The sequence below is a fragment of the Ciconia boyciana genome, chromosome 4 (assembly GCF_034638445.1).
Source record: "Ciconia boyciana chromosome 4, ASM3463844v1, whole genome shotgun sequence".
Taxonomy (NCBI): domain Eukaryota; kingdom Metazoa; phylum Chordata; class Aves; order Ciconiiformes; family Ciconiidae; genus Ciconia; species Ciconia boyciana.
The window spans coordinates 3,428,896-3,446,858 of NC_132937.1; the positions used below are offsets into that span (position 1 = coordinate 3,428,896).

The window sequence follows — 17,963 nt, forward strand, 5'->3', positions numbered from 1 at the left end:
GTAAATATTTCTCTGTGTGTTTTTCATCTTATTTTTTAAAAAGTCAAGTGTGCATATATAAACATACTGTGCCTAAATTAAAAATCTATCAGATATCTAACAGCTAAGGGTGGTACAATGGCCTTTCCTTCCAATAGTGTCCTTGAAAACAAAACTTCCCTTTCATTTTCAAGATGAATGACAGAGCCCCTTGGAGCTGCAGCTTACTCCAGGCTCTGACATGAGCACTGCAGCCTACAGTGTCTCTCAGACAAAAACATAGAGTATTACTGTTTTACAAACAGGTATGCTTGTATTCTATACTGTCAGGCGGTGTTGAAAACTACATTAACCTTGATTAAGTCACATGATTGCACAACTCCTTCCATGTAGTCTCATACATGAAGGAGTTCTTTAAAATGATCAATTAAAAAAAATCAGAAATACAACTGAAGTTTTTTAAAAGATTGATTTTTCTGATCCATAACAAATCTCTGAAAGAATGAAAATGTGTATCTAATTAGCTGAAAAAAAAATATGCAAATGTTGGAGTAACTACCTACTGTAAGCTTATGCATACAGAAACCTATGACTATTTGGTTATCTTGTGTATTGTTTTCTATTTAGTTTCTTGAAAATACATAGAATAATTCAAATACTTACAGAGCTTGGCTTTTTCAGCTTTGTTCTTAGTGCCTCAAGCACCACTTATAGCAAGGTACACTGGAGAACAAGGCTCCTACATTGCAGCAGCTACATTTATTTATTTTTACACAAATAAAGAAACCTCTTCATCAGTATTCCAATAGTTTATAGTGATACTCTGTCACCAGACACTTGTTTATTGAGTACAATAATGTTAAACAGCTGCCCATCTTTGATATTAATGCAAAGAAACTGGGTTCTGAGCCAGAAATAGTGGTTTTCATATGTAAGGACTGCAGGACAGGATCCCATTTGGCAAAGAGTCTTCAGTAACACAATACCTCTCTAACAGTAGTCTAAGTAGGAGACTATGGTGCCCTTTCATATTAGAACTACAGCATAGAAGAAGGGTACTATACAATTCTTAATTTATCTTTTTTTTTAATTGGTACTGCTGAAAAAGATGTCTTTGCCCTTGAAAACTGTCATTTCTGCCTGTAGCCCAAGGTATCTCTAATTAGACATAGCAAAACCACCAATGTATCTACAAATAAGGTATTTTTCACTTCAAAACTTTGAAAACTCTCTCTCTTATATGTTTCAATTTAACTGAAATGTCAAATTGTAATTTCTTGATCCAAAAAAAAGACAACTGAAATTAGAACTAAGTACCTGGGACAGGACATGTGACAGTATTTTTAGACTTACTCTATAGCTTTGATCATTAAATTCCCCCTACCTTTAGCCCTACCTGTCTTGACAGCTTTCCTCTGTCACATTTCCTAGTGGCTGTAATTTCTATGGCATTAAATTAAAAAAATCCAACATAAGGTTCCCCCTCTTTTTAAATATTCTAGTGTATGCTAGTATCTGAAACAGCACAGTGAAGATTACATACCTAGAAGTTACTGATGCCTCTTTCCTAATAATCAGCCCTGCTATCCAGAGAAAATGCACAGTATGACATTTAGTCACTGGGAAATAAGACTGTTGCCCTACATCTGCTACAGAAGGTATGTCATAGAGAAAGTGTGCTATAACCTCAGAACTAAGTGATCCTACTAGCATAATCGCAGGTAACAGTCCCTAACAGGCAATGCTTCCTAGCATGAATGTGTCCCTGTAGCCTATCTTATTTCTCTCCAGGGATGAAATACATTCACTGAACTTCAGGAAGCACTAAGTGATTATTTTTGTTTTCTGAATCAGCGGGAAGTGCAAATATAGCCTTTAGAAAGGCTATATTTCCTCCACAATAAAGCCTTTAGAAAAACTGACTCTGCAACCACAGATATGTAAACACTCAGCAATTAATAAAGTGAAACATTACCTGAATTTCCCTTGCATGGTATACAATAATGAGCCCAAGCAGGATAATCGTGGAGAGGCTAATAAGGCATTTTAGAGCGAGGGAATACAGAGACTCCTGCAACAGAAAGACACCACTGTCCGTCAGAGACCCACACACACGGGACCGTTCCCACCCCGCCGGGATCCCCAGCCCCACTGCGAGCAGCGGAGCCCGGAATGGGAGGGGAGGGAGGGTCGCCTCGCCTTACGGTGTCGGGGCCGGGAGGGTGCCTCACGGTGGGGCCGGGGAAGGGGGACACCTCGCCTCACGGTTGCGGAACCGCGGGGGGAGCATCTCGTCTCAGGGCGGAGGACCAGTGGGCCCCACACGGCGGTGCCGGGGGGTCAGGGCACTTCTCAGGGCGAGGGACGCCTCACGGCAGGGCCGGGCGAAGGCCGAACAGTCCTGCTGCGCTGGGCTCTAAGAGAAATGAAGTGACGTCGGGGCCCGGCGAAGGCCGAACAGTCCTGCTGCGCTGGGCTCTAAGAGAAATGAAGTGACGTCGGGGCCGGGCGGCAGCCGCCTTTCCGCGAGGACGGCGGCGCGGGGCGGCTAGACCTCACGGATTTGAACGGCTGACAGGAGAGTGCAGCTGGCTGCGGAGCCGCCTTCCCGCGAGCCGGCCTCGCCCGCGGGCCGGGCCGGACACGGAGTCCGCGGCAGGGGCACGGGACGGGACGGGACGGGGGAGCGTGGGTCGGGCTTCGCCGACGGCGCCGAGAGCGAGAGGAAGGCGGCCCGACGGCGTGGCAGGTACCTTCGTGTAGGCGCCCCAGGACAGCTCTGTCTCGATCACCATGACTACGATGCCGAACATGCCGAAGATGAGCGCGTAGTCGCTGAGGCGCTTGCGCTTCTCGAAGAGCGCCCGGCGGTGCCCCAGCTTGTAGCCGATGTTCTGGTTCTTCTTCTTGCTGGACTTGCCCTCGCCGTTGTTCGTGCCGCCGGAGCTGTAGAGCGCCAGGTTGTTGGAGTTGTTGTGCTCGGGCTTGGAGACCACGATCTCCGGGGCAGCGGCTATGGGGCTGGCGAGCGGTGGCTGGAGCGGCTGAGACTCGGAGTCAAGCTCGTGCAGGTTCCTGCGGGATGAGCTCAGGTTGCTGAGCGGCCGCATGATGCCGCCGTTGTACCTGCAGCTGCTCATGGCTATTTCGGCGAAGGGATGGCTCTCCCGACGCTGCTGGTAGTGGTGATGGTGGGTGCTGCCGCTGCTGACACTGCTGCTGGGACTGGCTGCCTGCTGCTGCTGCAGGCTATGGCACTGGGGGTACTGGGGGTACTGGTGGGGCTGCCTGGACGAGCCGGCATGGCTGGAGGGGGTGAGCTCGCTGACGTTCAACTGGCTGCCCTGCCGGGAGGAGGCGGAGATAGAGAGCGGCGAGGAGTGAGTCCTGAAGGCGCCCGAGAGGGGCGAAGAAGTGCGGAGCAGCGAGGGCAGGTTATCCCCCGCTGCTGCCGCAGCGGCCCCATAGTAGGTGCAGTTGTTGCACTGGAGGCATGGGCTCTGCTGCTGCTGCTGCTGCTGTGGCTGCTGGAGAAGACTCTGCTTGTCCTGGCCCTGCTGCTGCTGCTGCTGCTGCTGCTGCTGCTGCTGTTCGGAGCAGAAGCCCGGCTGGAACTGCAATGGTGTTTCCATGTCAGAGGCGTTAAAGCCGCAGGAGGACCAGGTGGTGGTGGTGCACCCTGCGCAATGCGTTATGGTCGGCAGGGGAGAGTTCTGCTGCCGCCACGAAGGGCCCATCCCGGCTTCCGTAGAATCCAGCCGCTGCGTCCGATTGGTCGGGAGGACCGAAACAAGGAGCATCTCGTCGGGGAGACCGGCTGCGGCGTGAGGTGGGGAGAGATCCCCATCCGCCCTGCCCCCTCCCGCACGGGGATCCCGTCTCCCACCACTCCCGCAGGTAAGGGTTACCCTCGCCCCCCGCCCCGCCGCCGGGGTGCCCCACGCCACAGAAACCTGGGGGGTCCCGAGGTGGGCGGGGAGAGCGCTCGCTGAGCTCGCTTCCGGGATCGCCCTCTGCCGAGGAAAGGGCCGCTGCGGCGGGGCTTCCCGGCCCCGCCGCCGCCGCACACATCTGCGCCGTCTCCAGAACATGGGCACTGCGCTGCGCTCCGGAGCTGTCCAGCGACGCTCCGACGCTCTGATGACGCCCACAGGCCATCGGAGAGGTCACAGGAGATCTCTCCTCTCCTGAAACTCGGGAGAGCCCAGGGCCCGGGACAGGGCCCAGAGCCCAGGGCCCACTGCCTTCCAGGACCCGCAGGGGGGCCCGGGGTGGCAGCGAGAGCTAACCGCTCGGGGGCCATCCTTTGGCATTTGGTTACATATAGTAATTTCCGATATTTTTCAGACCTATAATAAAGGGGAGGATTTATTTTGGCCACTCTTTTTCTGAACTAAAAAAGGAAGAAACTAGTCACTGGAAGTTTCTAGTGGGGTTTTAGAAACTTCACTGGAAGTTTCTAAAAGGGTTTTAGGTCATCACCTGAGGATGCAATACAAGGTGATTTATAGGTTAGGGACTTATTCTAATGGGTTACCAGAAGCTTTAACAGTGAAACAGGATCATTTTCATTAAGTAATTGAGTTTTGGTCTGGATCCATTTTCCTGAAACTTTGTTCCACAGCAATCTTTAAGTTTGTCACCTACTACCTTTTTGCCTCTTCACCTTCCTTTCTCTCCCAAACTCTCACTGAATAAGGGAGTTATGGCAACTCCCTTAGAGCAATGTCTGAACCAGATAAAGTCTCTTTTCTGCATTTATTTAAGGAAAGAGTTGTGAAAAAAGTAAGTGATTTACTTTATAGCTCTGTCATTCTTGTTAACTATCTGAGATTACAAGAGAAGTTTCTTTTTTTTTTCAGTCAGGAGGCACTGTCTATGCAGATTGAAAATTCAGCTGTAATATTGCACTTTAATGTAGTCTAACAGTGTAGTCTAACAGGAGCTGGTGGAAGGCCAAGGCTTACGTAAAGCTGATAAGGGGGATTCAGGCTGCAAAGTGGAATGTCTAAACAAGAATTACTGTCCTTGGGAGTAAAGCACATCCTGGAGAAATATGTAAGCTAATTAAGATGTTTTGGGAACCATCTGAAACAACTAGTAGAAGTGTGATAAGAAGAACCCTCATGCAAACTATCCTCATTATAATACTAAAAGTCACACCCCTTGAGCTGGAGACCCCGGCCCAAGCAGAGACCCCTCACCTTTGAGCGTGCGCAGAATATTAAAGTAGCACTGTAGCTTTAAGTTGAAACAAGAGAAATGTAGACCAATAGAAAACTGCTTTGTGTAATTACTTATGCATATGCATAACTGGACTGTATAAATACTGTACCTGCATGACCGAACTTTGTGCTAGCTTTGTGGAGCTACCACCTAGCACCCATCTCTGCACAGACATGAAATAAAATACCTCTGCCCTGTGTGTATATTGGCGTCTCGCACACTGGGTAAACGACCTCACAGTCGTGGGGTAACTAATAGCATGGAAGGTCTCTTTACAACTTTAGCTTCTCTCAGACATTAAAGAAAAAAAATACTAAGCCTTTCTAGGATAAAAGCCTACATCTGTATAATTTCTAGAACTTGCACAGTGTTTAGTTCAGTCTCCTTTGAAACTCTGCATACTTGAATGGCTTGCATTTTAAGTAATTTGGATGAGGTACTGTGAATAGCTAAGTTTTTTAATATGCTCTGCTATAAAATTTCACTACTTAATTTTTAACTGAAGTGTACCTTTTAAAGCAAGTGCATATTGCACATATGCAATCAAACAACCCTCACTAATGTAGTAACCATAATGGTTCTAAAATATAGGTAGATTATTCTGAGTGACCAAAATATTAAAATCTCTGAGTATGTTTATACAGCATAGATTATTTTAGAAAAAGCACCCAGAAATACAAGTGTATATGACATACAGCATCATGATTTTTAAATGATTTTAAAGTGTATTTGGATGCCCTCTGTTAAGTTACGTGATAAAAGCTCATCTGCACACTCACAAAGGAGCTCAGAGAGGCAATGGCAAGAGGGGGAGCCCAAATAATACCCTGCTGGGTGTTGCATTAAAAGTTACTGTTGTGTAGGAGTCTGAGGAGTGGCTGGGGGGGAAACCCTCCCGTTGAGTCACGAGGTTCAGACAGGACCCCCTTGCTTTCTAAACTCCTTCTCAGAGAGGAGTCTAGGTGCGGCTAAATCCAGTCTCAGACTTGGTCAACGGTTTATTTTTCTAAGGACGGTATAGGTAGCCACCCATCAGAGTCAACATTTGCCTGTCAGAGCCCTCTCAGGGCTTTCACTGAAACAGCTTCACAAAGTTGATTAAGGCGACAGCATTAAAGTAATTTGACAACGTTATAAGTCCGGTCGCGTTCAGTGTACTGAACTTTCACGATTATGGATTCAAAAATAACGCGATGCACCCCCAGTCTAGTCGTGTTGCATGAACTACCACGGCCACACTTAAAGAGTCTGGTTGCGTTCAATGAGAACTACCACGGCTAGATCAATGAAGAGTGCAGTTTATTAGAGCAAGAGACACACAGGTTCTTTTGGATTACCGGTGATAAATTCACTGTCTGCAAAGCACGTGCAAATACCAAGAGTATGAGCGACACCGCCGGCTACAAACGTGTTAAAAGATAATAAAGCGACTCTAGAGAGATTTCTAAGTTTCCCGGGGAGGCACTTGGAATAATCAAGTGTTCGAATCTTACCCAAAGGCATCCCGATGAGGGGGAAGAGAGGCTCAGCCCATCGATGGATCCCAGAGGTCAGAGTGGTACGCGATGGTGTCTTCCCTAACATTCTCTCTCTCTCTTAAGCCATTTTATACTATTTTTCACCTTTCAGGTGGAGCTTGAGTGACTCTAGTAATACATACCTTTGTTAGGATTGGTGTAAAGTTTTTCTCGCTTTGCTTTTAAAGGTATAAACTAGGAAAATTCAAAGCACAAGCTCAGTGAGGGGTGGTCGCACCTTTGGAGGCGGGTAGCTTTTGGGATGGAAGTGTGTTTTGGTATTATAATGATGTTATAATGAGCAAAGTTCATCAAAGGACAGCATTTTGTCAAAAATGTGACAGGCTGTTGGCCCAGGGTAGCATAATATGCAGTTTATCGGTTCCATAGTACCTTCAAGTTCCCATATAATCACAGAGCCTGTCCGCGGTATCGCCACACTGCTCCACCGTCCGAGCAGTTCCTCTTAGAGCCAACACACCAAGTTCCCCTGGCGTTGCCGACATCTAAGGTTGCAGGCCTAGGGAACTTCCGTGGAATGGATTCCTTGGATGTCAGCCACATTCCACCTGGGAAGCTTCTTCAATGCTGTGCCTTACCTAAAAGTGTGAATATAAGTTTAATTTCTAAGTCACCTCCAGCAATTATTCCACACCGGGCTACTCCCAGGCCCATCACAGGGGCCATCAGTCAATCAAAGGCCCATCTGCACAAGTCCAGAGGAGCACAGGGGCACAAAATACCAGGCAGGAACCCAAATCAAGGACTCCTGAGGAATGAACACCTTCTCTGGGCCCCTCCTAGAGCTGTCCCAGCAGAGCCATCAGACCCATTGTCCAGGCATGAAACCCATCGAGATGAGTCATGGGGAGCAGCTTTCCAGATCACCTTTCGGACTAAAGGAGGTTGCTGCCTAGGGGTGGGACTTTTTAGGAGATGCAGGGGAAAAGCAGTTCGGGATGGGATCACACAGGACTTACTATGGGATGTTTAGGGGAGGAACCAAAGGCAGGACAAGGGAGTGGTTTAGGTGATTTGGGGAGGAACAACTGTGGACAAATAGAGGGGTAAGGGGATAAAAAGGGCCAGTCGCATGTAAATAGTTTGCTGGTCAGTACACTTGTCTGGCTATGCCCTGCGCCTGATCAGCGCAGTCTGTCCTATCTTCTTATTCAATTCCTTTCTAACTCTTTCCTGGCTGAGGGCTCTCTATTCTGTGTGTATGTGTGTGTATGGGGGTGTGAGTGCAGCAACTGGAGTCAGACCATGAGTCGGAGGGCCCGTGTATCCATGGTGCCAGCGACTGGAGCAAGTGCAGGTGTGTGAGTGAGTGTGATCACTAGTGAAGATCATGCCGGACTAGCTGGGGAGTAGGTGAAGTGGACTGGGAGCAAGTGGGCGAGTGCGTCTCGACTGGGAGCAAGCGGGTGAGTGAGTCTCTAAGGTCCAGGTCTGGGTGTGAGAGCGCCTGTGTATCTCTAAGGGTGAGAGCATTGGGAGGGGTCAGCTACTGAGACCTGGGAAGTCCCGGCCAGCTCTGTGCGTGTGTGAGCACTCAATGGTCTGTACCAGCAACTGGAGCGGGACTGCGGCCTCGGGGGCTCATATATCCAGGTGCCAGCAGCTGGGGAGACTGGGATCCAGGGGCCAGCTATGAGTAGAATGAGGCTGTTGGTGCTGTCTCTGTTTGTGTGAGTGCTCTGAGTGTCTGTCGGTGATCTGTGTGGCTGGCCATATATGTGGTGTATATGTGTGCTCTGTGCGTGTCCCTGCCGGGAATGCATTTTCAGCCTTGCTACTGTTTGGACCTAGGGACATGGAGCGGCAGCAGCCTCGCCTTTCTCAGGCTGTTGTGTCCAGCATGATATATTTTCCTCTAACACTCTCTATTGCAGTCAGTTCTCGTGAGCACCCAAGACCAAAAAGGGAAGCTTTTAGTTTTAAGAATGAACGCACTGTTTAACAGAGCTTCGGTTCTTCCAATGTTTGTTTGAAAAAACATGGTGTCATAATTGTTTCTCAGTGGTCCTATTTTGCCTGTGTTTTCAAACACATCTGAATCTTATAAAACACATCTTATAAAATGAAAATCTTAGGGAACCTATGTTCTTTTCAGTGTGTAGATAAAAGTCCTGCACAAATGTACTGTCAGAATATGTTCTGTGAAGTAATTAAAGATTTAGATATGCTTAGCTTTCATCCTTCCTTCTCTGTTCATGCCATGTCTTTAATATTTGCTTAAAGATATTTTTAAGTGTCCTCTTTAAAATAAGATAAAGTTCTCAGGATCTAGTTTACCCTGAAAGATTCTTAAGAAATTTGTAAATCTGCATGTTTTATTTAGAAGTCAACAATTTCATCTACTCTGATCATGCAAGATTATTGATCTTTTAAAAATCTTGGTAAACTAAAATATGTGATTGTTGCCTTCTGGATTGGGAAATGATTGCATTTGTTTCATATATATATCTATATCAGTCACCAATCCCAATTTTGATATATCTACTGCTGATAGCCTATTTATTTGTAGAACTTGGCAATGACACTGCTGTTACTGTCTTTTGGATATTTCATCTACTTGCTTGATAGTTTCATTATGCCAATAAACAAATGAATATTCCCATGTTTACCACAAGAAGTCAGACTAATCATACAGCATGTTCTAAAACTAATCATAGATTTTATTTAAGTTCCATTGTACAATTGGGATATCTTATCACAGTTTCAAGGTCTAAAATACGAATTGGTAACAGTTTGCTTCTTCATAGTGAGAGAGGTAAACCTTCCTCTCTATGACACTGATAAATGAACCAGAATAGAAAGATGCAATTTAATTTAACATCTCTCCTTTTTAAATATTTTTAAAGTTTACTTTTAAAAATTAGTATTAAATTTCAGAAATAAAATAAATTATTGATGCAAATTGAATTGTTATATTCCTCCATATCACAAAGAAATTAGCATGGACAGCTCAGAACTGCTAAGACATTAAAGACATTAAGACAAACATCTGTTTTGGTTTGGGGTGTGGTTTTTCTCTACCTTTTCATTAGATGCTGGGTGGAACTACTCTTACTGATTGCCATAGGTCCTGCTGCTGCTTTGCCAAAGAGGCTGTTTTTACATATGTACGCGTGTGTGTGTGTGTGTATGTGTTGGTATGAAGTGAGAGAGAGAAAGAATTACTGCAGATCTCATTTGACAATGTGTCCTGGTTTCGGCTGGGATAGAGTTAATTTTCTTCCTAGTAGCTGGTATAGTGCTGTGTTTTGGATTTTAGTATGAGAATAATATTGATAACACATTGATGTTTTAGTTCTTGCTAAGTAATGTTTACACTAGTCAAGGACTTTTCAGCTTCCCATGCTCTGCCAGGTGCACAAGAAGCTGGGAGGGGGCACAGCCAGGACAGCTGACCCAAACTGGCCAAAGGGCTATTCCATACCATATGACATCATGCTCAGTATATAAACTGGGGGGAGTTGGCCGGGGGGCAGCAGTCACTGCTCGGGGACTGGCTGGGTGTTGGTCGGTGGGTTGTGAGCGGGTGTATCACGTGGATATTTTCTGGGTTTTGTTCCTCTCTCTCCTGCTCTCATTGTTTTCTTTTCATTACAATTTTAAAATTATTATTATTATTGTTATTGTTTTTGTTGTTGTTATTATTTTCCAATTTTTAAACTGTTCTTATTTCAACCCACGAGTTTTCTTACTTTTGCTCTTCCGATTCTCTCCCCCATCCCACCAGGGGGGGAGGGGGAGTGAGCGGCTGTGTGGTGCTTAGTTGCTGACTGAAGCTAAACCACAACAGTCCTTTTTGGCACCCAACGTGGGGCATGAAGGGTTTGAGATAATAACAGATTAACCAGAGCGTATTAAGGAATTTAGATGTGTTAATAGTTGCGGGTCACGATATTGATTCATCTGTTCTTGATACTGGTTTACCTGATGTGCACCATGCTCATTTTTTGCTGTACATGTTAGAGATCGGTGTTGGTTTTTGCAGTTCCCTGTGCTCTGCTTTAATTGGTGATGTTTTGCCTGGGAGATTTGTTACTAAAACACTGGCCTTGAGCTTAATTTGGTATCTGAGTTTTGTACTGAAGCCATTCCTGTACTTCAGGTACCACCTTATGGAGACAATTAGCAATTATACTTCTTCCTGTGAGAGGTTTTTTATGGAGGAAATACAAAATGGCACCTTCGCTACCTTCTTCTATGATGTTTCCTCCTTCGTTACAATAACTTTTCAGTATCCTGAACATCCTTGGGTAGTTAAGATACTTCTATTGGTATTGCTTGGGAATATTGTTTTGGTTTTGTCTGAGGTTAGTAGGCAATTTAGGAATATCATCCAGAGATCTGCCCCAAGGCTGGATAGTTATGAGTGGCAGGGTGTATGGGATAGCATGGGCAAATGCCTAGGACGGTGGGCACCTCCAGTGTTTTGGAACTTCACCCCTGAACAAGTGCAGGATCCTGAAAAACTAGTAGAATATTTGGGGAAAGTATGTTGTCACCCTGGCAATTCCAGAGAGACACAAATCACTGCAACGTGCTGGGGCCTGACCCATGCCTACCGAGCCCTGTTCAACACTATTCAGAACCCTCAAGGGGAAGAGAAGGTGTTTGGATCTGACAACAAAGCGACAGACACCACAGCTACTCCAGCCCCGCCTGCGACAGGCACTGTGGCTACTCCAAGCCCCCTCGGCAACAGGCACCGTGGCTACTCCAACCTCGGCGACAGATACTGCGGTTACTCCAACCCCAGCGACAGGCCCTGCGGCTGAACCAGAGGACAAACCGTGCCGCTATCAGTCGCCCCTATACACAAGAAGAAATCTTGGAAGCGAAAGTCAGCTCGTTTAGAAAGGCAGGATGAAAGAGTAGGACCATCACAAGGAGAGGAGGAGGAAGAGGAAGAACTCGTGGACGAGATGGAAACCACCCGATCCCTATCCCTGAGTGAGCTGCGAGATATGCGAAAAGATTTCAGCCATCGTCCAGGTGAGCACGTTGTCACCTGGCTGCTCCGATGCTGGGATAGTGGGGCCAGTAGCCTGGAATTAGAGGGTAAGGAAGCCAAAGAGCTGGGATCCCTTTCTAGGGAAGGGGCCATTGACAAAGCAATTGGAAAAGGGGCACAAGCCCTCAGCCTCTGGAGGTGACTCCTGTCAGCTATGAAGGAAAGATATCCCTTCAAGGAAGATGTTATATGTCACCCAGGCAAGTGGACCACCATGGAGAGAGGTATCCAGTACCTGAGGGAATTAGCCATGCTGGAGGTGGTTTGTGGTGACCTGAACAACAAGCAGTTACCCAAAGATCCAGATGAAGTTAAGCGCACACGACCCATGTGGCGGAAGTTGGTACGGAGTGCGCCAGTGTTGTATGCCAACTCATTGGCAATACTGAACTGGAAAGGCAGAGAGGAACCAACGGTGGATGAAGCGGCTAGCCAACTGCGGGAATATGAAGAAAGTATCTCTTCCTCCCTTGTCTCAGCTGTGGAGAAACTGGACCAGCAACTCGAAGAGGATAGGTCCTGCTCCCCACCTGTATGGACCAGCATCTCAGCTATTAGGAGTCAACATTCCTCTGCTCAAGAGAGAGGATATAGAGGGTATACACCATGGGGCACCCTGTATTTTTACCTGTGTGACCACGGAGAGGACATGAGGAAGTGGGATGGAAAACCTACCTCGACCCTAGAGGCACGGGTACGTGAGTTGCAAGGAAAAACAATCGCCAAAGGGGGTTCTGGTGCGTTAAGAGTTACCGTCGTGTAGGAGTCTGAGGAGTGGCTGAGGGGGGGGAACCCTCCCGTTGAGTCACGAGGTTCAGACAGGACCCCCTTGCTTTCTAAACTCCTTCTCAGAGAGGAGTCTAGGTGTGGCTAAGTCCAGTCCTAGTCTCAGACTTGGTCAACAGTTATTTTCTAAGGACTGTATATGCAGCCATTCATCAGAGTAAAGGCGACAGCATTAATTTAAACACACTGCACCCCCAGTCTAGTCGTGTTGCATGAACTATCACGGCCACATTAATAAAGAGTGCAGTTTATTAGAGCAACAGATACAGAGATTCTTTGGATTACTGGTGATAAATTCACTGTCTGCAAAGCACGTGCAAATACCAAGAGTATGAGTGACACTGCCGGCTATAAACGTGTTAAAGATGATAAAGCAACTCTAGAGAGATTTCTAAGTTTCCCGGGGAGGCACTTGGAATAATCAAGTGTTCGAATCTTACCCAAAGGCGTCCTGATGGGGGGGAAGAGAGGTTCAGCCCGTCGACTGATCCCAGAGGTCAGAGTGGTACGCGATGGTGTCTTCCCTAACATTCGCTTTCTCTTAAGCCATTTTATACTATCTTTCACCTTTCAGGTGGAGCTTGAGTGACTCTAGTCATACATCTTTGTTTAGGATTGGTGTAAAGTTTTTCTTGCTTCACTTTTAAAGGTATAGGCTAGGAAAACTTCAAAGCACAAGCTCAGTGAGGGGTGGTCACACCTTGGAGGCAGGTAGCTTTTGGGATGGAGGTGTGTTTTGGTATTATAATGATGTTATAATGAGCAAAGTTCATCAAAAGACAGCATTTTGTCGTCTTCAATGCTGTACCTTACCTAAAAGTGTGAATATAAGTTTAATTTCTAAGTCACTTCCAGATATTATCCCACAGGTTCTTCCAGGAAAATTGCTGCTCCCGTTTCCAGTGGACAGTTCCCCAGACAGAGTAAAAGGGCTGATCTTACTCCTGATTCTAATGTAGGAGCTCCTGACTTGTATGTACAAGAAATGAGTAATGAATATTATGACCAGGACAAGGGAGGCCCTGCCTCCAGCCAGGTGGAGGAAAGGGACAACCGGGTTTATTGGACTGTGTGGATTCAATGGCCTGGCACATCAGACCCACAGGAGTATAAGGCTCTAGTGGACACCGGTGCACAGTGTACCCTAATGCCATCAAGCTATACAGGGGCAGAACCCATCTGTATTTCTGGAGTGACAGGGGGATCCCAACAGCTAACTGTATTGGAGGCCGAAGTGAGCCTAAGTGGGAATGAGTGGCAAAAGCAACCCACTGTGACTGGCCCAGAGGCTCCGTGCATCCTTGGCCTAGACTACCTCAGGAGAGGGTATTTCAAGGACCCAAAAGGGTACTGGTGGGCTTTTGGTATAGCTGCCTTGGAGATGGAGGAAATGAAACAGCTGTCCACCCTGCCCAGTCTTTCGGAGGACCCTTCTGTTGTGGGGTTGCTGAGGGCTGCAGAACAACAGGTGCTGATTGCTACGACAATGGTGCACTGGAGGCAATATCACACCAACTAAGACTCCCTGATTCCCATCCATGAGCTGATTCGTTGACTGGAGAGCCAAGGAGTGATCAGCAAGACTCGTTCACCTTTTAACAGTCCTATATGGCCAGTGCAAAAGTCTAATGGAGAGTGGAGACTAACAGTAGACTATCATGGCCTGAATGAAGTCATGCCACCGCTGAGTGCTGCCGTGCCGGACATGCTGGAACTTCAGTACAAACTGTATTCAAAAGCAGCCAAATGGTATGCCACAACTGATATCGCTAATGCATTTTTCTCAATCCCTTTGGCAGCAGAGTGCAGGCCACAGTTTGCTTTCACTTGGAGGGGCGTTCAGTACACTTGGAATCGACTGCCCCAGGGGTGGAAACACAGCCCTACCATTTGCCATGGACTGATCCAGACGGCACTGGAACAGGGTGAAGCTCCAGAACATCTGCAATACATTGATGACATTATCGTGTGGGGCAATACAGCAGAAGAAGTTTTTGAGAAAGGGAAGAAAATAGTCCAAATCCTCCTGAAAGCCTGTTTTGCCATAAAACAAAGTAAGGTCAAGGGACCTGCACAGGAGATCCAGTTTTTAGGAATAAAATGGCAAGATGGACGTCGTCAGATCCCAATGGATGTGATTAACAAAATAACAGCCATGTCCCCACCAACTAGCAAAAGGGAAACACAAGCTTTCTTAGGCATTGTGGGGTTTTGGAGAATGCATATTCCAAATTACAGTCTGATCGTAAGCCCTCTCTATCAAGTGACCTGGAAGAAGAACGATTTCAAGTGGGGCCCTGATCAACGACAAGCCTTTGAACAAATTAAGCGGGAGATAGTTCATGCAGTAGCCCTTGGGCCAGTCCGGGCAGGGCAAGATGTAAAGAATGTGCTCTACACTGCAGCCGGGGAGAATGGCCCTTCCTGGAGCCTCTGGCAGAAAGCACCAGGGGAGACTCGAGGTCGACCCCTAGGGTTTTGGAGTCGGGGACACAGAGGATCTGAGGTCTGCTATACTCCAACTGAAAAAGAGATATTGGCAGCATATGAAGGGGTTCGAGCTGCTTCGGAAGTGGTTGGTACTGAAGCAGAACTCCTCTTGGCACCCCGACTGCCGGTGCTGGGCTGGATGTTCAAAGGGAGGGTCCCCTCTACACATCATGCAACTGATGCTATGTGGAGTAAGTGGGTTGCACTGATCACACAACAGGCTCGGATAGGAAACCCCAATCGCCCAGGAATCTTGGAAGTAATTATGGACTGGCCAGAAGGCAAAGTTTTCAGAATATCGTCAGAGGAGGAGGTGATGCATGCTGAGGAGGCCCCACTGTACAATAAACTGCCAGAAAATGAGAAGCAATATGCCCTGTTCACTGATGGGTCCTGTTGTACTGTAGGAAAGCATCAGAGATGGAAAGCTGCTGTATGGAGTCCTGTACGACAAGTTGAAGAAACTGCTGAAGGAGAAGGTGAATTGAGCCAATTTGCAGAAGTAAAGGCCATCCAGCTGGCTTTAGACATTGCTGAACGAGAAAAGTGCCCAGTGCTCTATCTCTATACTGACTCATGGATGGTGGCAAATGCCCTGTGGGGGTGGTTACAGCAATGGAAGAAGAGCAACTGGCAGCACAGAGGCAAACCCATCTGGGCTGCAGCATTGTGGCAAGATATTGCTGCCCGGGTAGAGAACCTGGTTGTAAAAGTACGTCACGTAGATGCTCACGTACCCATGTTCCTCAGTCGGGCCACTGAGGAACATCAAAACAACCAGCAGGTGGATCAGGCTGCTAAGATTGAAGTGGCTCAGGTGGATCTACACTGGCAACATAAGGGTGAATTATTTATAGCTAGGTGGGCCCATGATACCTCAGGCTATCAAGGAAGAGATGCCACATATAGATGGGTCGTGGTCGAGGGGTGGACTTGACCATGGACACTATTGCACAGGGTAGCCATGAATGTGAAACATGCGCTGCAATTAAACAAGCCAAGCGGTTAAAGCCTCTGTGGTATGGAGGGCGATGGCTGAAATAGAAATATGGGGAGGCCTGGCAGATCGATTATATCACACTCCCACAAACCCGCCAAGGCTTACAATGTGCTTACAATGGTGGAAGCAACCACCGGATGGCTGGAAACACCCTGTGCCCCATGCCACTGCCCAGAACACTATCCTGAGCCTTGAAAAGCGAGTCTTATGGTGACATGGCACCCCAGAAAGAATTGAGTCAGACAATGGGACTCATTTTCGAAACAACCTCATAGACACCTGGGCCAAATAGCATGGCATTGAGTGGGTATATTACATCCCCTATCATGCACCAGCCTCCAGAAAAATCGATCGATACAATGGACTGTTAAAGACTACACTGAGAGCAATGGGTGGTGGGACATTCAAACATTGGGATGCACATTTAGCAAAGGCCACCTGGTTAGTCAACACTAGGGGATCTGTCAATCGAGCTGGCCCTGCCCAATCAAAACTTTTAGGTACTGCAGAAGGGGATAAAGTCCCTGTAGCGCGCATAAAAAACATGCTGGGGAAGACAGTCTGGGTTACTCCTGCCTCGGGCAAAGGCAAGCCCATTCGTGGGATTGCTTTTGCTCAAGGACCTGGGTGCATGTCGTGGTTTAGCCCCAGCCGTCAACTAAGCACCACGCAGCTGCTCGCTCACTCCCCCCCAGTGGGATGGGGGAGAGAATCAGAAGAGTAAAAGTAAGAAAACTCGAGGATTGAGATAAAAACAGTTTAATAGGTAAAGCAAAAGCCGCGCACGCAAGCAAAGCAAAGCAAGGAATTCATTCACTACTTCCCATGGGCAGGCAGGTGTTCAGCCATCTACAGGAAAGCAGGGCTCCATCACGCGTAATGGTTACTTGGGAAGACAAACGCCATCACTCCAAATGTCCCCCCTTCCTTCTTCTTCCCCAGCTTTATATACTGAGCATGATGTCATATGGTATGGAATAGCCCTTTGGGCAGTTTGGATCAACTGTCCTGGATGTGTCCCCTCCCAGCTTCTTGTGCACCTGGCAGAGCACGGGAAGCTGAAAAGTCCTTGACCAGTGCAGCAACAACTAAAACATCTCTGTATTATCAACACTGTTTTCAGCACAAATCCAAAACATAGCCCATTACCAGCCACTATAAAGAAAATTAACTCTATCATCTCAGCTGAAACCAGGACAGTATCCACCCCTTATTCTATACCATTTACGTCATGCTCAGGTCTCACAATATCCAGTACATTCTCATTACCCACCATCACCCTTCCCATCCTTTGATATAATACACACATATCATTCCCTTAGTCTATGGACCACCCCTACAAAATATTTGTGAAATGTCCATAAATGTCCACAAAATGTCCACTGAGTTCATTTAGTCCATGACTTTGGGCTTCATCTCTTATGGTTGTCACTCAGGACAGGAGAGGTGGTGTGTTGCTTGGAGTTATTGGGCACCAAAGCCAGCTCAGGTCAGGTCACTGCTGCACTTGCACTGCTTCTTGTAAGGCTTCTCCTCCATTTGTTCAGGTGGTTCCGGCTGTAGTAATTCCTATAACATGCAACTCAAATCCTGGGTTACAACAAGTTAAAGGTATATCCATTACAATGTCCACCCCTGGTCCTTTTGGGCCAGGTTATAGGGTTTAACATTGCAATAAACTCCTCCCCTTGCTCCTAGCCTGGCTAGCAACAAGGGGTTCCTGCTATAGTAAGTCCCACAACATGCAACTCAAATCCCGGGATACAACAATTTAAAGGTATTTCCATTACAATCTCCACCCCTGGTCCCTTTGGACCAGACCATCAGGTTTAACATTGCAATGAAGTCCTCCCCTTGCCCCTGCTCCAGCTTGGACTTATCCACAGAATGTAGTACCTTCAGAAGTAAACTTGCTCCAACATGGCCTCATGCACAG

General features: G+C 47.1%; 2 protein-coding genes across 6 annotated transcripts in view; one reads left to right on the plus strand and one right to left on the minus strand.

Moving 5' to 3' along the window:
• LOC140651515 (small conductance calcium-activated potassium channel protein 2-like) overlaps positions 1-3,783 on the minus strand; it is a 96,687-nt gene extending 92,904 nt beyond the window's left edge. The window contains exons 1-2 of the mRNA XM_072861057.1: positions 2,733-3,783; positions 1,955-2,050 (exon numbers count right to left, since the gene is read on the minus strand). Of these exons, the coding sequence (XP_072717158.1) occupies positions 1,955-2,050; positions 2,733-3,779 (1,143 nt within the window). The 5' untranslated portion in view covers positions 3,780-3,783. The remainder of the gene's footprint in view (positions 1-1,954; positions 2,051-2,732) is intronic.
• A 36-nt stretch (positions 3,784-3,819) lies between these two features.
• Positions 3,820-17,963, plus strand: part of LOC140651516 (macrophage immunometabolism regulator-like) — a 71,999-nt gene continuing 57,855 nt past the window's right edge. For 4 of the 5 annotated variants that reach the window (XR_012042411.1, XR_012042410.1, XM_072861065.1 and 1 more), the window contains exon 1: positions 3,820-3,876. The gene's annotated coding sequence lies outside the window, so the exon portion shown is untranslated. The remainder of the gene's footprint in view (positions 3,877-17,963) is intronic. The other variant, XR_012042412.1, reaches the window with a different exon arrangement.